Below are 21,454 nucleotides of genomic sequence, written 5' to 3' on the forward strand. Positions count from 1 at the left end.
TGGAAAGTTCAAGGCCTAACCTCCCTCTGACAATATCCCTGATCAGACCTTGTCGCTCTCCGTGGAGACTTAATGCTCTCCTTCAAAAAGGTCAGCAGTAGTTCTCCTCCCAGTGATGTGAGACCCGGTAATTCCCTGCATTTATGTTCCCCGCCTTCCTGGAGATTGGGAACCATGTTGGGCTGTCCTGCACTCCTCCGATAGTTACCCTGTGGCCACAGAGGAATCTCGTCAAACTATCATCAGCTGTTCTGAAAAACCCATGAGGTTCACACACCTCCCTGTGGGAGGGAAATCTGCCGAGCTTAGAAGTCTGGTCTCCATGTACCTCCAGACCCACAGCAATGGTCTTGGCATCATCCCTCTGGTTTCTGTGGGCTTTATCTCACAGTTCCAGGGAGAGTCATGCTGGCCAACAGGTGCTGACCGGAGCAGTAAAGGCGCGACAGATTAGCCAGGTCATGGCAAAACGCACACTGGAAGCGACAGCTGGATAGGCTGCACAGCAAGACTCCGCAGGTATACCTCAGCAGCACTTTCGCCATCCCCTCGGTCCTCGGAGCTTTCAGCCATGCTGGCCATCTCCTTGATCAGATTGGGAATGATGTCGTTCGCTATGTCAAAGAACTCCTTGTAAATTTCCTCATCCTCCCTGCAATAATTATAGCTGGGAGAGAGAGGGAGACACAGACACAGACACAGAGAGGAAATGAAGGGAACAGCGTTAGAAACCTGTCTGAGACAGACCAGGTACTGTCCGAGGGTCAGCGCTGAGGGAGCGCCGCACTGTCCGAGGGTCAGTGCTGAGGGAGTGCCCACACTGTCCGAGGGTCAGTGCTGAGGGAGCGCCCACACTGTCCGAGGGTCAGTGCTGAGGGAGTGCCCACACTGTCTGAGGGTCAGCGCTGAGGGAGTGCCCACACTGTCCGAGGGTCAGCGCTGAGGGAGTGCCCACACTGTCCGAGGGTCAGTGCTGAGGGAGTGCCCACACAGTCCGAGGGTCAGTGCTGAGGGAGCACACACACTGTCCGAGGGTCAGCGCTGAGGGAGTGCCCACACTGTCGGAGGGTCAGAGCTGAGGGAGCACACACACTGTCCGAGGGTCAGCGCTGAGGGAGTGGGCACTGTCGGAGGGTCAGTGCTGAGGGAGTGCCCACACTGTCCGAGGGTCAGCGCTGAGGGAGTGGGCACTGTCGGAGGGTCAGTGCTGAGGGAGTGCCCACACTGTCCGAGGGTCAGTGCTGAGGGAGTGCCCACACTGTCCGAGCGTCAGTGCTGAGGGAGCGCCCACACTGTCCGAGGGTCAGTGCTGAGGGAGTGCCCACACTGTCCGAGGGTCAGTGCTGAGGGAGTGCCCACACTGTCCGAGGGTCAGTGCTGAGGGAGTGCCCACACTGTCCGAGGGTCAGTGCTGAGGGAGTGCCCACACTGTCCGAGGGTCAGCACTGAGGGAGCGCCCACACTGTCCGAGGGTCAGCGCTGAGGGAGCGCCCACACTGTCCGAGGGTCAGCGCTGAGGGAGCGGGCACACTGTCCGAGGGTCAGCGCTGAGGGAGCACCCACACTGTCGGAGGGTCAGCGCTGAGGGAGGGCCCACACTGTCGGAGGGTCAGCGCTGAGGGAGGGCCCACACTGTCCGAGGGTCAGCGCTGAGGGAGTGCCCACACTGTCCGAGGGTCAGCGCTGAGGGAGTGCCCACACTGTCCGAGGGTCAGCGCTGAGGGAGTGCCCACACTGTCCGAGGGTCAGCGCTGAGGGAGTGCCCACACTGTCCGAGGGTCAGCGCTGAGGGAGTGCCCACACTGTCCGAGGGTCAGCGCTGAGGGAGTGCCCACACTGTCCGAGGGTCAGCGCTGAGGGAGCGCCCACACTGTCCGAGGGTCAGTGCTGAGGGAGTGCCCACACTGTCCGAGGGTCAGTGCTGAGGGAGTGCCCACACTGTCCGAGGGTCAGCGCTGAGGGAGCGCCCACACGGTCCGAGGGTCAGCGCTGAGGGTGTGCCCACACTGTCCGAGGGTCAGTGCTGAGGGAGTGCCCACACTGTCCGAGGGTCAGTGCTGAGGGAGTGGGCACTGTCGGAGGGTCAGTGCTGAGGGAGCGCCCACACTGTCCGAGGGTCAGTGCTGAGGGAGGGCCCACACTGTCCGAGGGTCAGTGCTGAGGGAGTGCCCACACTGTCCGAGGGTCAGCACTGAGGGAGCGCCCACACTGTCGGAGGGTCAGCACTGAGGGAGCACCCACACTGTCCGAGGGTCAGCGCTGAAGGAGTGGGCACTGTCGGAGGGTCAGTGCTAAGGGAGTGAGCACTTTCGGAGGGTCAGTGCTGAGGGAGTGGGCACTGTCGGAGGGTCAGTGCTGAGGGAGTGGGCACTGTCGGAGGGTCAGTGCTGAGGGAGTGGGCACTGTCGGAGGGTCAGTGCTGAGGGAATGGGCACTATGGGAGGGTCAGTGCTGAGGGAGTGAGCACTGTCGGAGGGTCAGTGCTGAGGGAGTGGGCACTGTCGGAGGGTCAGTGCTGAGGCAGTGGGCACTGTCGGAGGGTCAGTGCTGAGGGAGTGAGCACTGTCGGAGGGTCAGTGCTGAGGGAGTGGGCACTGTCGGAGGGTCAGTGCTGGGGGAGTGAGCACTGTCGGAGGGTCAGTGCTGAGGGAGTGGGCACTGTCGGAGGGTCAGTGCTGAGGCAGTGGGCACTGTCGGAGGGTCAGTGCTGAGGCAGTGGGCACTGTCCGAGGGTCAGTGCTGAGGGAGTGAGCACTGTCGGAGGGTCAGTGCTGAGGGAGTGGGCACTGTCGGAGGGTCAGTGCTGGGGGAGTGAGCACTGTCGGAGGGTCAGTGCTGAGGGAGTGGGCACTGTCGGAGGGTCAGTGCTGAGGGAGTGGGCACTGTCGGAGGGTCAGTGCTGAGGGAGTGGGCACTGTCGGAGGGTCAGTGCTGAGGGAGTGGGCACTGTCGGAGGGTCAGTGCTGAGGGAGTGGGCACTGTCGGAGGGTCAGTGCTGAGGCAGTGGGCACTGTCCGAGGGTCAGTGCTGAGGGAGTGAGCACTGTCGGAGGGTCAGTGCTGAGGGAGTGGGCACTGTCGGAGGGTCAGTGCTGGGGGAGTGAGCACTGTCGGAGGGTCAGTGCTGAGGGAGTGGGCACTGTCAGAGGGTCAGTGCTGAGGGAGTGGGCACTGTCCGTGGGTCAGTGCTGAGGGAGTGAGCACTGTCGGAGGGTCAGTGCTGAGGGAGTGGGCACTGTCGGAGAGTCAGTGCTGAGGGAGTGGGCACTGTCCGAGGGTCAGTGCTGAGGGAGTGCCCACACTGTCGGAGGGTCAGTGCTGAGGGAACGCCCACACTGTCGGAGGGTCAGTGCTGAGGGAGTGCCCACACTGTTGGAGCGTCAGCGCTGAGGGAGTGCCCACACTGTCGGAGGGTCAGTGCTGAGGGAGTGGGCACTGTCCGAGGGTCAGTGCTGAGGGAGCGCCCACACTGTCCAAGGGTCAGCGCTGAGGGTGTGCCCACACTGTCCGAGGGTCAGTGCTGAGGGAGTGCCCACACTGTCCGAGGGTCAGTGCTGAGGGAGTGGGCACTGTCCGAGGGTCAGCGCTGAGGGAGTGGGCACTGTCCGAGGGTCAGTGCTGAGGGAGTGCCCACACTGTCCGAGGGTCAGTGCTGAGGGAGTGCCCACACTGTCGGAGGGTCAGTGCTGAGGGAGCGCCCACACTGTCCGAGGGTCAGTGCTGAGGGAGTGCCCACACTGTCGGGGGGTCAGTGCTGAGGGAGTGCCCACACTGTCCGAGGATCAGCGCTGAGGGAGTGCCCACACTGTCCGAGGGTCAGCGCTGAGGGAGTGCCCACACTGTCCGAGGGTCAGCGCTGAGGGAGCGTACACACTGTCCGAGGGTCAGCGCTGAGGGAGCGCCCACACTGTCCGAGGGTCAGTGCTGAGGGAGTGCCCACACTGTCCGAGGGTCAGTGCTGAGGGAGTGCCCACACTGTCCGAGGGTCAGTGCTGAGGGAGTGCCCACACTGTCCGAGGGTCAGTGCTGAGGGAGTGCCCACACTGTCCGAGGGTCAGTGCTGAGGGAGTGCCCACACTGTCGGAGGGTCAGTGCTGGGGTGTGAGCACGGTCGGAGGGTCAGTGCTGAGGGAGTGGGCACTGTCCGAGGGTCAGCGCTGAGGGAGTGCCCACACTGTCCGAGGGTCAGCGCTGAGGGAGTGCCCACACTGTCCGAGGGTCAGTGCTGAGGGAGCACCCACACTGTCGGAGGGTCAGTGCTGAGGGAGCACCCACACTGTCGGAGGGTCAGTGCTGGGGGAGTGAGCACGGTCGGAGGGTCAGCGCTGAGGGAGGGCAGCCTGAGGGAGCGGTCGCTGTGGGAGGTGCTGTCTTTCTGATGAGACATCAAATCAAGATTGCGCCTGTCCTTTCGGGGTTGCGGGGTTGCGGGGGCGGGGGGAGGGGGTGGTGAAAATGGTGTGGTGAGTTAGCTGAAAAGCAGGTGGAGGTGAGCTCCTCTGTACCGAAGAGGACAGGCAGCGATGGACTCACTCCTGGATGACGGTGGCTGCATCGCCCCACGAGGCGAGAGCATCCTTAACATTCTTGTTGCGACAGAAGTAGCTGGCCAAGTAGACGTAGGGGTAGACATGTTCGTTATTGTAATACTGCTTTGCTGAGGAAATGGCCTGTGGAATAAGCAGCAAGATGAGGAAATGAAACAGAACAAAGAAAGAACTGGCGGTTACACAGGTACAGTGATAACTAACCAGTGTAGAGGGAGCTTTACTCTCTGTCCAACCCTGGGCTGGACCTATCACAGAACAACAAACGCCCTTCTGGAGAGCAGGGACAGTGCAACTCAGTTACCATCGGCGGATTGATAAATCACTGGGGGAAAATCCTGGAATTCCCTCCCCCATCGTCTCCTGTTGCTTTTTTCTCATTTCACACCACGAGAGGAGGTGGGACTTATACAGTCATAGAGATGGACAGCAGGGAAACAGACCCTTCGGCCCAACCCGTCCATGCTGACCCAGATATCCCAATCTAGTCCCACCTGCCAGCACCCGGCCCATATCCCTCCAAACCCTTCCTATTCATATCCCCATCCGAATGCCTCTTCAATGTTGTCATTGTACCAGCCTCCACCACTTCCTCTGGCAGCTCATTCCATACACGTACCACCCTCTGGGTGAAAAAGTTGCCCCTTAGGTCTCTTTTATATCTTTCCCCTCTCACCCTAAACCTATGCCCCTCTAGTTCTGGACTCCCTGACCCCAGGGAAAAGACTTTGCCTATTTATCCTATCCATGCCCCTCATGATTTTATAAACCTCTATAAGGTCACCCCTCAGCCCCCGACGCTCCAGGGAAAACAGCCCCAGCCTGTTCAGCCTCTCCCTGTAGCTCAGATCCTCCAACCCTGGCAACATCCTTGTAAATCTTTTCTGAACCCTTTCAACTTTCACAACATCTTTCCGATAGGGAGGAGACCAGAATTGCACACAATATTCCAACAGTGGCCTAACCAATGTCCTGTACAGCCGTAACATGACCTCCCGACCCCTGTACTCAATACTCTGACCAATAAAGGAAAGCATACCAAACACCTTCTTCACTATCCTATCGACCTGCAACTCCACTTTCAAGGAGCTATGAACCTGCACTCCAAGGTCTCTTTGTTCACAAACACTCCCTAGGACCTTACCATTAAGTGTATAAGTCCTGCTAAGATTTGCTTTCCCAAAATGCAGCACCTCACATTTATCTGAATTAAACTCCATCTGCCACTTCTCAGCCCATTGGCCCATCTGGTCCAGATCCTGTTGTAATCTGAGGTAACCCTCTTCGCTGTCCACTACACCTCCAATTTTGGTGTCATCTGTAAACTTACTAACTGTATCTCTTATGCTCGCATCCAAATCATTTATGTAAATGATAAAAAGTAGAGGGCCCAGCACCGATCCTTGTGGCACTCCACTGGTCACAGGCCTCCAGTCTGAAAAACAACCCTCCACCACCACCCTCTGTCTTCTACCTTTGAGCCAGTTCTGTATCCAAAACTCCGGTCTCTTGGTCCAGGGGGAGGAATTCTACCACTGGACCACAAGAGGGCCCTGAATGGTTAGTCTGGATTTGTGGGGTTTTTTCATTAAATTAATTTTCTCATCGATCTGTTCAGAGATGTTATTAAATACCTCTGGAGCAGGTGGGAGGTGAACCTGAGTCCTCCCGAGCGAAGGTGAGGGAATTACCGGGGGGCCCCATTTATTCTTTTCTTCCTTTCGCTTATTTCTTTTTATGGGTCCAAATAACAGCCCTTCTTTTAACCCCAAGTCGCCCGTACAGCATTGTGGGTCTACCCACAGCACGTGGGCTGCAGCGGTTCAAGAAGGCAGTTCACCCCCACCATCTCAAGGGGAGGGGGCAACCAGGGACGGGGGCAGTAAATCCTGGGCCCAGCCGATGAGGCCCACATTCTACAAGTGAGTGAGAAAAGGGGAGCTGTGTACCTCGTGGTAAAGTGTCAATGGATCCGGTCTGTTCGGCATCGGTTCCAACTCCTCCAAGTCTGCGAGGTTCCCCAGTGCCATTGGGTATCTACCACAGAGAGAGAGAAACCAGAAGCACTCAGAAATTGACATCCCCCTCGCAATCGGCCCTCACACAGTATGGAGGCAGGACTTTGAGTTCGAATCACCGCCGCATTGATGGGGGGGGGGGGGAAGAGCAGCACCAATTGGCTGACTCCTGCTCCAATTTCTTACGAAGCTTGTGCTTATTGGTAGGCTCACACTATCCACAGGACCACCCCGGGATTTCACAAAGCCTTTCCCCATCCATGAAGTGAATGCAGCCACACGCTTACCCACAGAAAGCTCTCGTTGCTGGCTCCATCCACCACATTCAATCTGAGACTCACAGAGCATTGAGTGGGATGGAGATAGGCCAGCCAGCCCAGGGTTCCTACATCACAGCCCTGATCTGACTGAATGTGGGCTGAATGGTCTCCTCCAGGTCCTACAATCTTAGAATCCCTACATTTGGCCCATCACGTCCACACCAACCCTCCAGAGGGCATCCCAACCACACCAATCCTCTTACCCCATCCCTGTAACCCTGCATTCAACATGGTTAATGCACTGAGTGTATTGGCCTTGGCTAGTTGTCCCATAGTGCCCAGGGATGTGCAGGTTAGGGTGGATTGGCCATGGGAAATTGTCCCATAGTGTCCAGGGATGTACAGGTTAGGGTGGATTGGCCGTGGGAAATTGTCCCATAGTGCCCAGGGATGTGCAGGTTAGGGTGGATTGGCCATGGGAAATTGTCCCATAGTGTCCAGGGATGTGCAGGTTAGGATGGATTGGCCGTGGGAAATTGTCCCATAGTGCCCAGGGAAGTGCAGGTTAGGGTGGATTGGCCGTGGGAAATTGTCCCATAGTGTCCAGGGATGTGCAGGTTAGGGTGGATTGGCCATGGGGAACTGTCCCATAGTGTCCAGGGATGTGCAGGTTAGGGTGGATTGGCCGTGGGAAATTGTCCCATAGTGTCCAGGGATGTGCAGGTTAGGGTGGATTGGCCGTGGGAAATTGTCCCATAGTGTGCAGGCTAGGTTGGTTAGTTGGAAATTCAGGGTTATGGGGATGGGGGGGGGGGGGGGGGGTGGTGGTGGTGTTGGGTTTGGGTGGGATGCTCTTCAGAGGTTTGGTGTGGATTCAATGGGCCGAGAGACCTGCTTCCACACTGTCGGTAGTCTATGTAAGTAGCTATGGGCCGAGTGCTGGAAAATGGGATCAGTGCAGATATCTCAGGGTGGACTCTTTTCTGCTGTCTGACTGTGATTTGCCACATCTCTGTCCACTATCTTAACTGATCGATATCTCTTCAGAACGTCATGTCCTCTCAACCTTAACATCTTTTGCCTCAGCCTTGGCCCCAGCACCAACCCCCGGGACACTGCACTGGTGATATCCTGCTGGCCTGCAATAGCCCTACTGCTGCGGATCCACAGAGAATCTTCTATCCACACCTCTACACCGTTAGCTTTCACTTCCCGCAATAACATTTGGGAAAAACGTTCCGGATGTCTGAGTACGACACATCCCACCCTGAGCCAAAGCATAATTCAAAGAATTCCCATAACCTGATTAAACGTGATTCCCCTTTTACTAAACCATGTGGACTCAGCCTGATTAACTCGAACGCAGTGAAGGACCCTGCTGTAACCTCTTTAGTAATACCTTCGAACCTTTTCCCTCTGACAGATGTTAACCGGGCCTGTGGACTCCTGCATTCTGTCTCCCTTCTGGAGGTGTCTCTTAAAGGGAGAAACTTTCAATTCACCCAGCAGGTCAGCTCGTTTAACCTCTGCTCTGAAAGGGAAAGGTCCCCTCTATGTTGCCAAGCAGCTCAGCGCACAGGGAGTATTTCCCAAAGAGCTTATGAAGGACAGGGGCACGTCTCTCTCGCTATGTTCTGTCTGCATTTACTGTGCGGCCCTCGTTGGAGTCGGTGGGGGGAGCTGAGGGGTGCTCCAGAGGCACGGTGACACTCACTTGCTCAGGTGCCCAAGGTCGTACAACAGCCACAGGAGGTGCTGAAAGAGGAAGAGAAGCAACAGAATTAGCCCCGGGAATCGTCCATTCAGGAACCCCTCTCTGAACCCACCCCGCCTCCAATCTGCTCTTTAGTGAGACCCTCAGCATGTGAGGGGAACGTGTGACCCGCTCCCCCCTCCCAAACCCCAGAAGAGATCAAGGAGAATCACGTCGATACATATTGGGGGAGGGGTATTCATGGGATGAGGCTGGGCCCAGCATTTATTGCCCATCCCTAATTACCCAGAGGGCAGCTCAGAGTCAGCCACATTGATATGGGTCTGGAGTCACGTGTAGGCCCAGACCAGGTAAGGATGGCAGCTTCCTTCCCTAAAGGACATCAGTGAACCGGAATAAACACACAAGGGACAGAGGAATAGGAGCTTATTTTTGGGGGAGGGGGGGCGGAGCTGGGAAGAGATGCACCGACGCTTGAACATTCTTTATCCTATGCAACTTTCAACAGGCAAATAAACTAAATTATCTTTGACTGAGTTTGGGGTCGCCCTTCTCTGATCTCCCGGTCCCGGGGGGGGGTGGGTCTAAACTTGCTCGGTGTCGCTTTGGAGGGATGTATCAAATTGCATTTGAAGTTTCGTTCAGATACACACTGCCACCGCAAGTACACACTCTGTTTGGGTCCTGGTGCTGCCTGCACCCTCCCCCCCACCTCCCAATAACAGCCTCTTCCTGAGTCAACCCGGGCGGTGAGCCATTCTCCAGCTGATCGGCTGCAAGGGGGAGGGGGGGGCATCGCGAACCGAAGCTGGGCGGGCAGCCGATGGGTCTGAGACTTCCCACATTCCCACACCGGCGTGTTCTCTCCTCCTCCCCCTACCCAGCCCACGCGAAGCCTCTGACCTGTTGCAGCTGCAACAGCTCCACGCTGTCCGTGTGGTGGTCGATCGATGGGTTAATGGCGCACACCATGAGCGCCACCTCCATCTTGCGGTCACACTTCAGGTAGGAGCCCTTCAGGTACAGCCAGCTCTGCGCCAAAACAGACAACACGCCGGGTTAACCGGGGAAAGGGCGAGCTAGGGACCGGAGCGACCGACGGAACAGGCCTGCCTCGCACACACGAGGGATAGCAGCGGGAGACCATTCGGCCCCTTCAGCCTCAACGTGACTGTGATTGATCGAGTCACACAGCACGGAAACACACTCTTTGGTCCATCATCCCAACCCTAACCCCAAACTAAACCAGTCCCACCCGCCTGCTCCTAGCCCATATCCCTCAAAACCTTTCCTCTTCACATAGAGTCAGAGAGTCCTAGAGCACAGAGACAGGCCCTTCGGCCCCAAACTGGTCCAAAATGTCCATCCGTGCTAACCCCATTTCCTTGCACTTGGGCCCATGCCCTTCGAATCCTTTCCTATCTGTACTTACCCAGACTGTTTTTAAACATTAACTGTGCTCGCATCCACCACTTCCTCTGGAATTTCACTCCACACATGAACCACCCTTCTGTGTAAAATAATTGCTCCGCACAATTTAAATCTCTCTACTCTCACCTTAAAAACGGGCCCCCCCGCCCCCAGTCTTGACCACAGCTTTCAACATCACTGAGCTGCCTGCTCCCCAGCTCCCTCGATTCCCTCAGACACCAAAGATCTGTCTAATCCAAGGGAATACCATAACACTCTGCCATTGGGAATTCCAAAGATTCCCAATGACACACCCTGTTCCCAGCTCACTCCTAAATGCATCCAAAGGAACTAGAGTAGGCCATTCAGCCCTTCCAGCCTATTCTATCGGATCACGGCTGATCTGATCCAAACACCAGCTCTCCGTTCTTGCTTACCCCCCAGAATCCATCACTCCTTTAGCAATCTAGAATCTACTGACCTCTACTTTCTACACATTTACACGTTCGGCATCCACTGCCTTTTGAGGTAGGGAATTCTAAAGACTCTCAATTCTCACGGTTAAAGAAAAGATCAGCCTCTCATCCTTGGAAAGTACTCCCTTCTCCCCCAATCCGTTCTAGATTCCCCTGACCAATAGCAACAATGCCAGACCATCAACTCTTCTGTCTCAATGCAATTGCCCCACCTCATTCTAAATGCCAGAGACACACACATAGATACATGTGCCAACAGACACATGCACACACTCGCACAAACAGATACACATAAACACACACATACACGTGCAGATACGCGCACACACGCACTTGCAGACAGATACACATACACACAAGTGCAAACAGATATACATAAACACACACATACACGTGCAGACAGATACGCGCACACACGCACGTGCAGACAGATACGCGCACACGCACGTGCAGACAGATATACATAAACACACACATACACGTGCAGACAGATACGCGCACACGCACGTGCAGACAGATACGCGCACACACACGTGCAGACAGATACGCGCACACACACGTGCAGACAGATACGCGCACACACACACTCGCAGACAGATACACATACACACGTGCAAACAGATACACATACACACGTGCAGATACACATACACACGTGCAAACAGATACATGTACACACACATGCAAATAGATACACATACTTACGTGAACAGATAGATGCACACACACACACACACACGTGCAAACAGCTACATACACACACACGTGCAAACATATACATGTGACCCAGCCCTAGCATCCTCACCCTCTCGGCAACACCTGCTGTCACCGTCTGCCCCCTCCTGTCCTCGTTGCCTTTGCCGTGCCAGGTCACCTCAGCTGTCTCCTCACCGTTTTCGCCAAAGATCACCCAGGCATGGTCCTCGGAGAGGCCCAAGTGGACATCGCAGAGGCCCAGGACCTGACAGGCAGCCACCACTGCAAAGGCCACCCCGCAGCTGTCCAGCTTAGTACCTGAGGGAAGCAGGAGCGGGTACGTCATTAGAACAAACCAAAGGGCGGTCCTGTCACAAAACAGGAATCAGAACTTTGTTATGTTACATTCACACGGCGTGAAAGGAGATCACAAACTAGTTTAACAGCTGCAGCTTCATGCTTCGTTTTTGAAAAGTAGTTTTGCTGATTAAGCACTGAATACACGATGTGAGGTGTCTGGAAATTTCAGATCAACTGTTACCAGGACAGAGCTCCAACATCATCCTTATGGAATCTCACATCTACAATCCGATGGACTTTGCAGCTTGTAGATGCAGAGGTTGAGCAGATGGTGTGTACCACGAGCCATTCCTGAACAAACAGTAGCTGTTGGAATTCATTCGGCACGGAATGGCGCTAACAATGTCTCACTGCCTACCTCATAGAAACAAACCCTGACCACGGGGCATAATAAAACCAAAACAACTGCGGGGGCTGGAAATCAGTAACGATAACGGAAATCATCCGAAAGACTCGGCAGGTCTGGCAGCATCTGTGGAGAGAATGCAGGGTTAATGTTTCAAGTTCAGTTCGGGTTCTGAGGAAGGGTCACTGGACCCAAAATGTTAACTCTGCTTTCTTTCTACAGATGCTGCCAAACCTGCTGAGTTTTTCCGACAATTTCTGTTTTAGTTGCAGAGCAGTTTAACCCTGTCATGCCCGTGGGAGGTTCCAATTGTTCCAATTACCTCCTTAGGTGAACACAGAACCCTTGGTCAGGGTGTTATTAGGCTAGTGAATGGGCCTCTCAGGTTTCAAACCTAATGCTGATCTTGCTTGGTATTCCTTCTGAGCTGTGTAAACCTGTACCCTTGCTCTATTCAAGCACCCGATGATCTGGATGTCCTTTTTTCCCCCCCCCCTCTATTGATTCACAGCGTGAGGGCGTCACTGGCTGGGCCCAGAGGGCCGTTAAGAGTCAACCCCAATGTTGGTGGGACTGGAGTCACATGTAGGCCAGACTCTGGAAGGATGGCAGTTTCCTTCCCTGAAGGATAGGAGTGACCTGGCTTTTGCCCAGCAATCAACAACGGATTCACGGTCAGCACTGCACTCTTAATTCCAGACATTCATGGCAGGATTCCAACCCAGGTCTGATGAACAGTCCAGCGATAACAGCACTCGGCTGTCTCCTCCCCCTCGTTTTGCTATGATCCGCCTGTACTGTTTGCAACACACAGCTTTCCACTGTACTCAGATACACGTGATAACGTGAATCAAATCAAACCAGCTTGGAACTAATGCTCACAGAATCCCCACTGAGTGGAAACAGGCCATTTGGCTCAACGAGTCCACACTGACCCTCTGAAGAGTAATGTGCCCAGACCCACTCTCCTACATTTACCCCTGACTAATGCACCGAACCTACATTGTGCATGGCCAACCCACCCTGACCTGCACATCTTTGGACTGTGGGAGGAAACCGGAGCACCCGGAGGAAACCCACACAGACACGGGGGAGAATGTGCAAACTCCACACAGACAGTCGCCTGAGGTGGGATTGAACCTGGGTCCCTGGCACTGGGAGGCAGCAGTGCTAACCACTGAGCCACCGTGCCACCCTGGCAGGCTTTGTTTCAATATCTGGCCTAGGATTACAGCCTCACTATCCTCCATCCCTCACGGGCTCAGAATCTACTTAACACCTCCACCACGCCCTCTCCTCACAATGGGGTGGTCTGGGACTTGGTTTAACATCTCAAAGTGTGTGCTTCATGGAGAGGGGAGTGCCCTGAACCCACAATGTTCGTGATGCAGAGGAGAGCGGGGCTAACATCACTGGGCATTTATCGAGCAAGGTGGTTCTCAGAGGCAGGGAGGACGTACCTGTGATGAAACTGAAGAGAGACTGGATATGCGCTCTGTCCTTGAAGTAGGAGCGGCTCAGGCTGTTCCAGATGACGTCGGACACCTTCTTGACCAGCTCGCGGCTGGAGTAGCCCTCCTTCAGGGGGTACAGGGACCGGTCGACTGCTCCCCGGATCATGGTGGTGAATCGGGTGTGCAGAGCCCTGACCTGGGGGAGGTCCACGCAGGGGAAGCAGGTGGCCACCTCTGATCCGGTTTCGGGGCACGGGGAGCCCTCAATGCTGCAGCCGGGAACGTTGACAGGGAGGACCCGGTTCACCGCGAGGAAGTGCTCGACGAAGCCCAGCACCAGGGACAGCAGGGTCAGGTCGGGCTCGTCCCGCTTCAGCTCAAAGGCAAACAGCTTGACCACCTCATCGATGCTGCAGATGGGGAAGAAGGCAACCTGCGTAGACTTCAGACCCATGCTGCCTCCTTCAGGTCGCGGGTGGGGGGTGGAAGAGCACAGAACAACCCAACAATTACACCGCGCAAACGGCAAACGGCGGAGCAGACTCGATGGGCCGAATGGCCTAACTCTTATGGACAAGGCCAAACCTGACTGAGGTACAATGTGGTTTTACACGGCCGCTTATCAAATGAATTACTGCGGTGGTGATCGGGTTTTGCGACTGACCAATTATTGAGCTCGAGTATTGCCGAAACAGAGAGACAATTTGCCGAAATCTCTCACTCGTCCAGACAGACGCAAGAATTCCAACATTTGACTTAACGCAAGAATCCCGCAATGTTTATTTCCCCCACAGGATGCTAGCAAGGCCAGCATTTACTAACCATCACCTCTTGCCCTTGAACCTGATGGGCACAGGAGTGTTGTCACTGGGCTTGTGATCCAGCGGCATGGGTGAATGTTGCAGGGGCTTGGGTTTGACCTGGTATACAGTGAAGCTGGTACCAATGAAATGCTGGTCGTAAAAGCTAACCTAATGGCGACTGTGCCAATTCTCTGGGTTAAAGAGGCGTATTTTGTCCTGGCTTTGTTTTTAGAGAAAGGTGATAAGACAGAGGCGCTGCGCTCTCTACTGAAATCCCATAAAGTAAACAGCTTGTGAGGCCTTGGGGTTTTTTTTAAACTAGAACAATAGAAGCAGCCTGACTGGGTGTGTCAAGCTCCCACTGAACCAGGATATTTAGTGTTAGCTTTTGAGTAGCAACTGTTGGGGTCTTGAAGCTGAACGTGGAAGCCGTTTCCCCTCTCTCTGTTACAGCTAAAAGCCTGATGCTAGAAATTGCATGTGAGACAATCTATTTTACTGAATTTGCCTTTGCCAAGGGTGTGTTTATGGCATATTGGAACAGTTACCGTTTATAGTTAAATAATCTGTTACTCTGTTAAGTTTTCCGAGACAGTTGTTACTCCAATTTCTTCTTTCTTTTGTTGAATCTTAACCATGAATGAAGTGTGTTTATGCTTCAAATCTGTTAGTTTGACCAACTGATTTGCATCTGGAATGCAACACCTGGCACTTGCCTTTAAAGTAAGAGAAGATTAAGAGTGTAGACTATCTTCTTCAGACATTTTGAGGGGGTTTGGTTTAGCCCGTAACATGACCCTAACAGTTATCTTTGTGAAAATCCGCTTGGTTCATTGATGTCCTTCAGGGAAGGAAATCTGCCATCCTTACCTGGTCTGGTCAAATGTGAATCTACACCCACAGCCGTGTGGCTGATTCTCAACTGCTCTCTGAGATGGTCCTAGCAAGCCACCAGATTCAAGGGGCAATTAGAGATTAGCAGTAAATGCTGGTCCACATCACATTAAATGATAGAAAAAAAATACTCAGTTAAGGTCAAGGACATCACTTTGTCTGAAGTCACATGTAGGCCACACCAGTGGAGGACAGCAGATTTCCTCATTTAAAAAGGGAAGCAGAGATGCAGGTAGGACTTTATAACAATTATTGATCATTCACATTGTTACCATCACTGAGGCAAGCCTTATTCCAGTCATAGAGATGTACATCACGGAAACAGACCCTTCGGTCCAACCTGTCCATGCTGACCCAGATATCCCAACCCAATCTAGTCCCACCTGCCAGCACCCGGCCCATATCCCTCCAAACCCTTCCTATTCATGTACCCACCCAGATCCCTTCTAAATGTTGTAATTGTACCAGCCTCCACCACATCCTCTGGCAGCTCATTCCATACACGTACCACCCTCTGCGTGAAAAAAGTTGCCCCTTAGGTCCCTTTTAAATCTTTTCCCTTTCACCTTAAATCTATGCCCTCTCATTCTGGAGTCCCCCTACCCAGGGAAAAGACTTTGTCTATTTACCCTATTCATGCCCCTCATGATTTTATAAACCTCTATAAGGTCACCCTCAGCCTCTGACACTCCAGGGAAAACAGCCCCAGCCTGTCCAGCCTCTCCCTGTAGCTCAAACTCTCCAACCCTGGCAACATCCTTGTAGATCTTTTCTGAACCCTTTTAAGTTTCACAACATCCTTCCTATAGCAGGGAGACCAGAACTGAACACTGTCTTCCAAAAGTGGTCTAACCAATGTCCTGTACAGCTGCAACATGACCTCCCAACTCCTGTACTCAATACTCTGACCAATAAAGGAAAGCATACCAAACGCCTTCTTCATTATCCTATCTTCCTGTGACTCCACTTTCAAGGAGCTATGAATCTGCACTCCAAGGTCTCTTTGTTCAGCAACACTCCCTCGGACCTTACCATTAAGTGTATAAGTCTTGCCCGGACTTGCTTTTCCAAAATGCAACATATCACGTTTATCTAAATTTGCATAAAATACAGAGGCATGGGATTGAGGGTGATTTAGTGGTCTGGATCAGAAATTGGCTAGCTGAAAGAAGAGTTAGGATGGTGGGTGATGGGAAATATTCATCCTGGAGTTCAGTTACTAGTGGGGTACTGCAAGGATCGGTTTTGGGGCCACTGCTGTTTGTCATTTTTATGAACAACCTGAATAAGGGCAGAGAAGGATGGGTTAGTAAATCTAGGGATGACAGTAAGGTTGGTAGAGCTGTGGATAGTGCCAAAGGATGCTGTAGGTTACAGAGAGACTTAGATAAGCTGCAGAGCTGGGCTGAGAAGTGGCAAATGGAATTTAATGCAGAAAAATGTGAGGAATACAGAGTACTGGGCTAATGGTAAGATTATTGGGAGTGTAGACGAGCAGAGAGATCTCAATGTCCATGGACATAGATCCCTAAAAGTTGCCACCCAGGTTGATAGGGTTGTTAAGAAGGCATACGGTGTGTTAGCTTTTATTGGGAGAGGGATTGAGTTTTGGAGCCACAAGGTCATGCTGCAGCTGTACAAAACTGGTGCGGCTGCACTTGGAGTATTGCGTACAGTTCTGGTCACCACATTATAGGAAGGATATGGAAGCTTTGGAAAGGGTTCCGAGGAGATTTACTAGGACATTACCTGGTATGGAGGGAAGGTCTTATGAGGAAAGGCTGAGGGTCTTGAAACTGTTTTAATTAGAGAGAAGAAGGTTAATAGGTGACTTAATTGAGACAAATAAGATAATCAGAGGGTTAGATAGGGTGGACAGTGACAGCCTTTTCCCTCAGATGGTGATGGCTAACATGAGGGAACAGAGCTTTAAATAGAGGGGTGATAGATATAGGACAGATGTCACAGGTAGGTTCTTTACTCCGAGAGTAGTAGGGCGTGAAACGCACTACCTGCAACTTGCCAACTTTAAGGGCATTTAAATAGTCATCAGATAGGCATATGGACGAGAATGGAAGTGTAGGTTAGATGGGCTTCAGATTGGTTTCACAGGTCAGCGCAACATCAAAGGCCAAAGGGCCTGTACTGCGCTGTAATCTTGTGTTCTATACTCCATATGCCACTTCTTGGCCCAATGCCCACCAAGGCTGGAATCGAACGTGGGTCCTTGGTGCTGTGAGGCAGTAGTGCTAACCACTGAGCCACTGTGCTGCCCCAGGAGCTGTGTTTCTGCTCTGCAATTTAAACTAACATCTTCAGCCTGAAGAAAGCCAGGTTATTTTTCTTTCCTTAGCAGCCGCTGTAAACTGTGGCTCTTAACCGGTAAGCCAGAGATAATACAAGTGGGAATCAGTCACCCTGTGCCTTCTGCAAGCAAATGGAAGAAGTTGGAGAAGGAAAACCAAGGTGCAACACACCTTAACAGAGCCGAAAGGTCAACCTCAGTGAAACAGGCTAACTGCCATTCCAGTCTTTCCCTCCACCCTAATAACTACTTTTGAGTAGTTATTTGGAGTCATACTGCACGGAGACAGACCCTTCGGTCCAACCAGTCCATGCCAAATAATCCCAAACTAGCCCCACCTGCCTGATCCTAACCCCCAGCCCTCCAAACTGTCCCGATTCATGAACTTATCCAAATGCTTTTCCAACACCGTAACGGTGCTCACAACCACCACTTCTTCTGAAAGTTCACTGCACATACACGAATCATTCCCTGCGTAATAAAAATGACCCCTTAAGGTCTTTTTAAAACCTTTCTCCTCTCCCCTTAAAACTGTCCCATCCTAGGGAAAAGACCCCTGCTTTTCACTTTATCTATACCCCTCATGATTTTATAAATTTCTATAAGGTCACCCCTCAACCTCTACACTCCAGGGGAAAAAAGTTCCAGCCTCTCCTTCCAACTAGAATCTATTTATTTGTAATATTTATAATAATTTTAACATTGGTGAGGACTCCAAGAAAACAAAGGCTTGATTCCTGGTGTGCTGCCTTAGTAAGGAGTAGTAAAATTGTTTAGCTAACCACCAGCAATGTTGCTCCTGAATAAACAGGCCAAGTTCTCGATAGGTAGGTATTTGGTGCATTTCTTTGATGTTTAGCTGACCGTGACCAATGCTGAAAGCTCAGGCCCTTTGTCCAGGAACAAAGCGCAGAGGTGGGCAAAGGAATGTACGTCAATACATCACTGGTGGCTGTTTTAAGTGACCTCAAGCAGCCTTGCTCCTGAATAAAGAGCCTGGGCTCTCGATGAGTGGAATGAGCAAGGTAACATTCTGCTGCATATTTCTTGCGTGCAGCAGACCACGAGTGGCACTGCTCCTGGATGAACAGTCGAGAGTGTGGAGCTGAAAAAGCTACAGCAGGTCAGGCAGCATCAGAGGAGCAGGAGAATCAACGGGTGTTTTTCCTGCTCCTCGGATGCTGTCTGACCTGCTGTGCTTTTCCAGCTCCACACTCTCGACTCTGATCTCCAGCATCTGCAGTCCTCGCTTCCTCCTGGATAAAGAACCTGAGCTGTCAACTAGAGAAACACTCACTGTAATTAACACTTTGCTGCATATTTCCGGTGTTCAGCTGACCCCGAGTGGGCATTGCTCCTGGATAAAGAGCACGAGCTCTCAACAGGTGGGAAATGATCAAAATTATAATATTTTGCTGCATATTTCTGGTGTTTAGCTGGCCCCGAGGGGCACTGCTCCTGGATAAATGGCCAGCACTCCCAAAGGGTACAAGTGACTGACGTAATAATGTTTTAGGAGAAAGTGAGGACTGCGGATGCTGAAGATCAGAGTCAAGAGTGCAGCGCTGGAAAAGCACAGCAGGTAAAGGCAGCATCTGAGGAGCAGGGGAGTTGACACTTTGGGTCCAAGTCCTTCATCAGGAATCTGCTGTTTCACTGCGTATTCTCGGTGCTCAGCCGACCTCCAGTGGCATTGCTCCTGGATAAAGTGCCTGCGCTCTCAGCAGGTGGGGAACGAGCATATTGCGGTATACAGAAACACACTGACGGCGGCGGTTTAGCCGACCTCCAGTGGCATTGCTCCTGGATAAAGAACCTGCGCTCTCAGCAGGTGGGGAACGAGCATATTGTGGTATACAGAAACACACTGACGGCGGCGGTTTAGCCGACCTCCAGTGGCATTGCTCCTGGATAAAGAACCTGCGCTCTCAGCAGGTGGGGAACGAGCATATTGTGGTATACAGAAACACACTGACGGCGGCGGTTTAGCTGACCTCCAGTGGCATTGCTCCTGGATAAAGTGCCTTAAACTCTCAGCAGGTGGGGAACGAGCATATTGTGGTATACAGAAACACACTGACGGCGGCGGTTTAGCCGACCTCCAGTGGCATTGCTCCTGGATAAAGAACCTGCGCTCTCAGCAGGTGGGGAACGAGCATATTGTGGTATACAGAAACACACTGACGGCGGCGGTTTAGCCGACCTCCAGTGGCATTGCTCCTGGATAAAGTGCCTGAACTCTCAGCAGGTGGGGAATGAGCATATTGCGGTATACAGAAACACACTGACGGCGGCGGTTTAGCCGACCTCCAGTGGCATTGCTCCTGGATAAAGTGCCTTAAACTCTCAGCAGGTGGGGAACGAGCATATTGTGGTATACAGAAACACACTGATGGTGGCTTTGCCGACCTCCACTGGCATTGCTCCTGGATAAAGTGCCTGCGCTCTCAGCAGGTGGGGAACGAGCATATTGCGGTATACAGAAACGCTCTGATGGTGGCTTTGCTGACCTCCAGTGGCATTGCTCCTGGATAAAGTGCCTGAACTCTCAGCAGGTGAGGAACGAGCATATTGTGGTATACAGAAACACTCTGACGGCGGCGGTTTAGCCGACCTCCAGTGGCATTGCTCCTGGATAAAGTGCCTTAAACTCTCAGCAGGTGGGGAACGAGCATATTGTGGTATACAGAAACACTCTGATGGTGGCTTTGCCGACCTCCAGTGGCATTGCTCCTGGATAAAGTGCCTTAAACTTTCAGCAGGTGGGGAATGAGCATATTGTGGTATACAGAAACACACTGACGACGGCGGTTTAGCCGACCTCCAGTGGCATTGCTCCTGGATAAAGTGCCTGCGCTCTCAGCAGGTGGGGAACGAGCATATTGTGGTATACAGAAACACTCTGACGGCGGCGGTTTAGCCGACCTCCAGTGGCATTGCTCCTGGATAAAGTGCCTTAAACTCTCAGCAGGTGGGGAACGAGCATATTGTGGTATACAGAAACACTCTGATGGTGGCTTTGCCGACCTCCAGTGGCATTGCTCCTGGATAAAGTGCCTTAAACTTTCAGCAGGTGGGGAACGAGCATATTGCGGTATACAGAAACACACTGATGGTGGCTTTGCTGACCTCCAGTGGCATTGCTCCTGGATAAAGTGCATTAAACTCTCAACATTGCAATAGACCAGGCCATTGGTCGCTGGTGGCTTTCTAGCTGACCCCCCCGCGACGTTGCTCCTGGATAAAGCGCTCTGTTTCCGGGAAGGAGGACGGCCAGTGTTTCCCCTGACTAAAAGGGCTGGGTTTTAGGGGGTTTTATATCAAGAAGGCGCGGGCTGGCACGGACGGGGAACTTTATTCTGCACAAAGCGGAAAAGGCGCGAAAACTGCCCCCAGCTTTCACTTCATCACCGTCTCCCCCTCCCCGTCTCTCTCTCACCGTTCCCCCTGAAGTGGAGGGGCCGCAGCGATCGCCCCTCTCTCTCTCTCCCTCCCTCACGACGCCGCCGCTGTCTCCACACGCTCGGGGCCCGCCTCACGGTCGCCTCAGCAACCGACTAGGCCCCCCCCTCGGCGCGACTGCGCATGCGGAGAGGGAGGACTGCGCATGCGGCGGGGAGGGCAGGCCCGGAGATGCGGGGAGGGAGGACTGCGCATGCGGAGAGGGAGGACTGCGCATGCGGCGGGGAGGGCAGGCCCGGAGATGCGGTGGGGGGAGGACTGCGCACGCTCTGTAGTGGGAGGGGCCCGGGGGAGGTAACGGTGGGCGGGGAAGAAGCGAAGGCGCTTTCGGTACGCATGCGGGAAGTGCTCAGAGGGCCGCCGGGAAGTGTAGTCCTGGAGTGGGGAATGAGGGAGGACTGCGCATGCTCGGTAAGGGACGGCTCTGAGGGGTGTGGTGGGGCGTGGATAAAGGGAAGGATTGGGCGGGGCGGGGCGGGGCAAAAGTTGCAGCCAGTGCGCATGCGGGCACCGTGTTGGCTGCTGGGAGTTGTAGTTCCCTGCGCTGTGTGCTCAGTGATGTGTGAAAGTGTTCAAGGTTCTGATAATTTCTGAATGTACCCAGTGGACCTGCCCACATGAGACTGTCATTCTGGAACATTCTTTAACAGTACTTGCCCTCTGCTGCAGGGCGAAGCTTACATCAGAGTGTACCATTGACTGACAATACA

The 21,454-nt window shown here is 53.3% G+C and overlaps 1 protein-coding gene across 1 annotated transcript; it reads right to left on the minus strand.

Moving 5' to 3' along the window:
- Window positions 1–444: 444 nt before the first annotated feature.
- men1 (multiple endocrine neoplasia I) lies at window positions 445–20,859 on the minus strand. The gene is made up of 8 exons (XM_072553408.1): window positions 20,722–20,859; window positions 13,287–13,742; window positions 11,230–11,438; window positions 9,442–9,570; window positions 8,539–8,579; window positions 6,496–6,583; window positions 4,533–4,669; window positions 445–667 (listed from the first exon to the last, which is right to left on the minus strand). The coding sequence occupies exons 2-8, from the start codon at window positions 13,732–13,734 to the stop codon at window positions 460–462; spliced, it is 1,260 nt and encodes a 419-aa protein (XP_072409509.1). The 5' UTR covers window positions 13,735–13,742; window positions 20,722–20,859; the 3' UTR covers window positions 445–459.
- Between the last annotated feature and the right edge of the window lie 595 nt (window positions 20,860–21,454).

This window comes from Chiloscyllium punctatum, chromosome 34 (assembly GCF_047496795.1).
Source record: "Chiloscyllium punctatum isolate Juve2018m chromosome 34, sChiPun1.3, whole genome shotgun sequence".
Classification (NCBI taxonomy): Eukaryota; Metazoa; Chordata; class Chondrichthyes; order Orectolobiformes; family Hemiscylliidae; genus Chiloscyllium; species Chiloscyllium punctatum.

What these genes read in the sequence shown, in the direction of transcription:
- men1 (XM_072553408.1), bottom strand. Translation starts at nt 13,734, where the DNA reads ATGGGTCTGAAGTCTACGCAGGTTGCCTTCTTCCCCATCTGCAGCATC. An exon ending in CAGCAGGTGTTGCCGAGAGG is followed by an intron (nt 9,571 to 11,229) that starts GTGAGGATGCTA and finishes GTTTTGGCGCAG; the next exon opens with AGCTGGCTGTACCTGAAGGG. An exon ending in CATTGACACTTTACCACGAG is followed by an intron (nt 4,670 to 6,495) that starts GTACACAGCTCC and finishes CTTATTCCACAG; the next exon opens with GCCATTTCCTCAGCAAAGCA.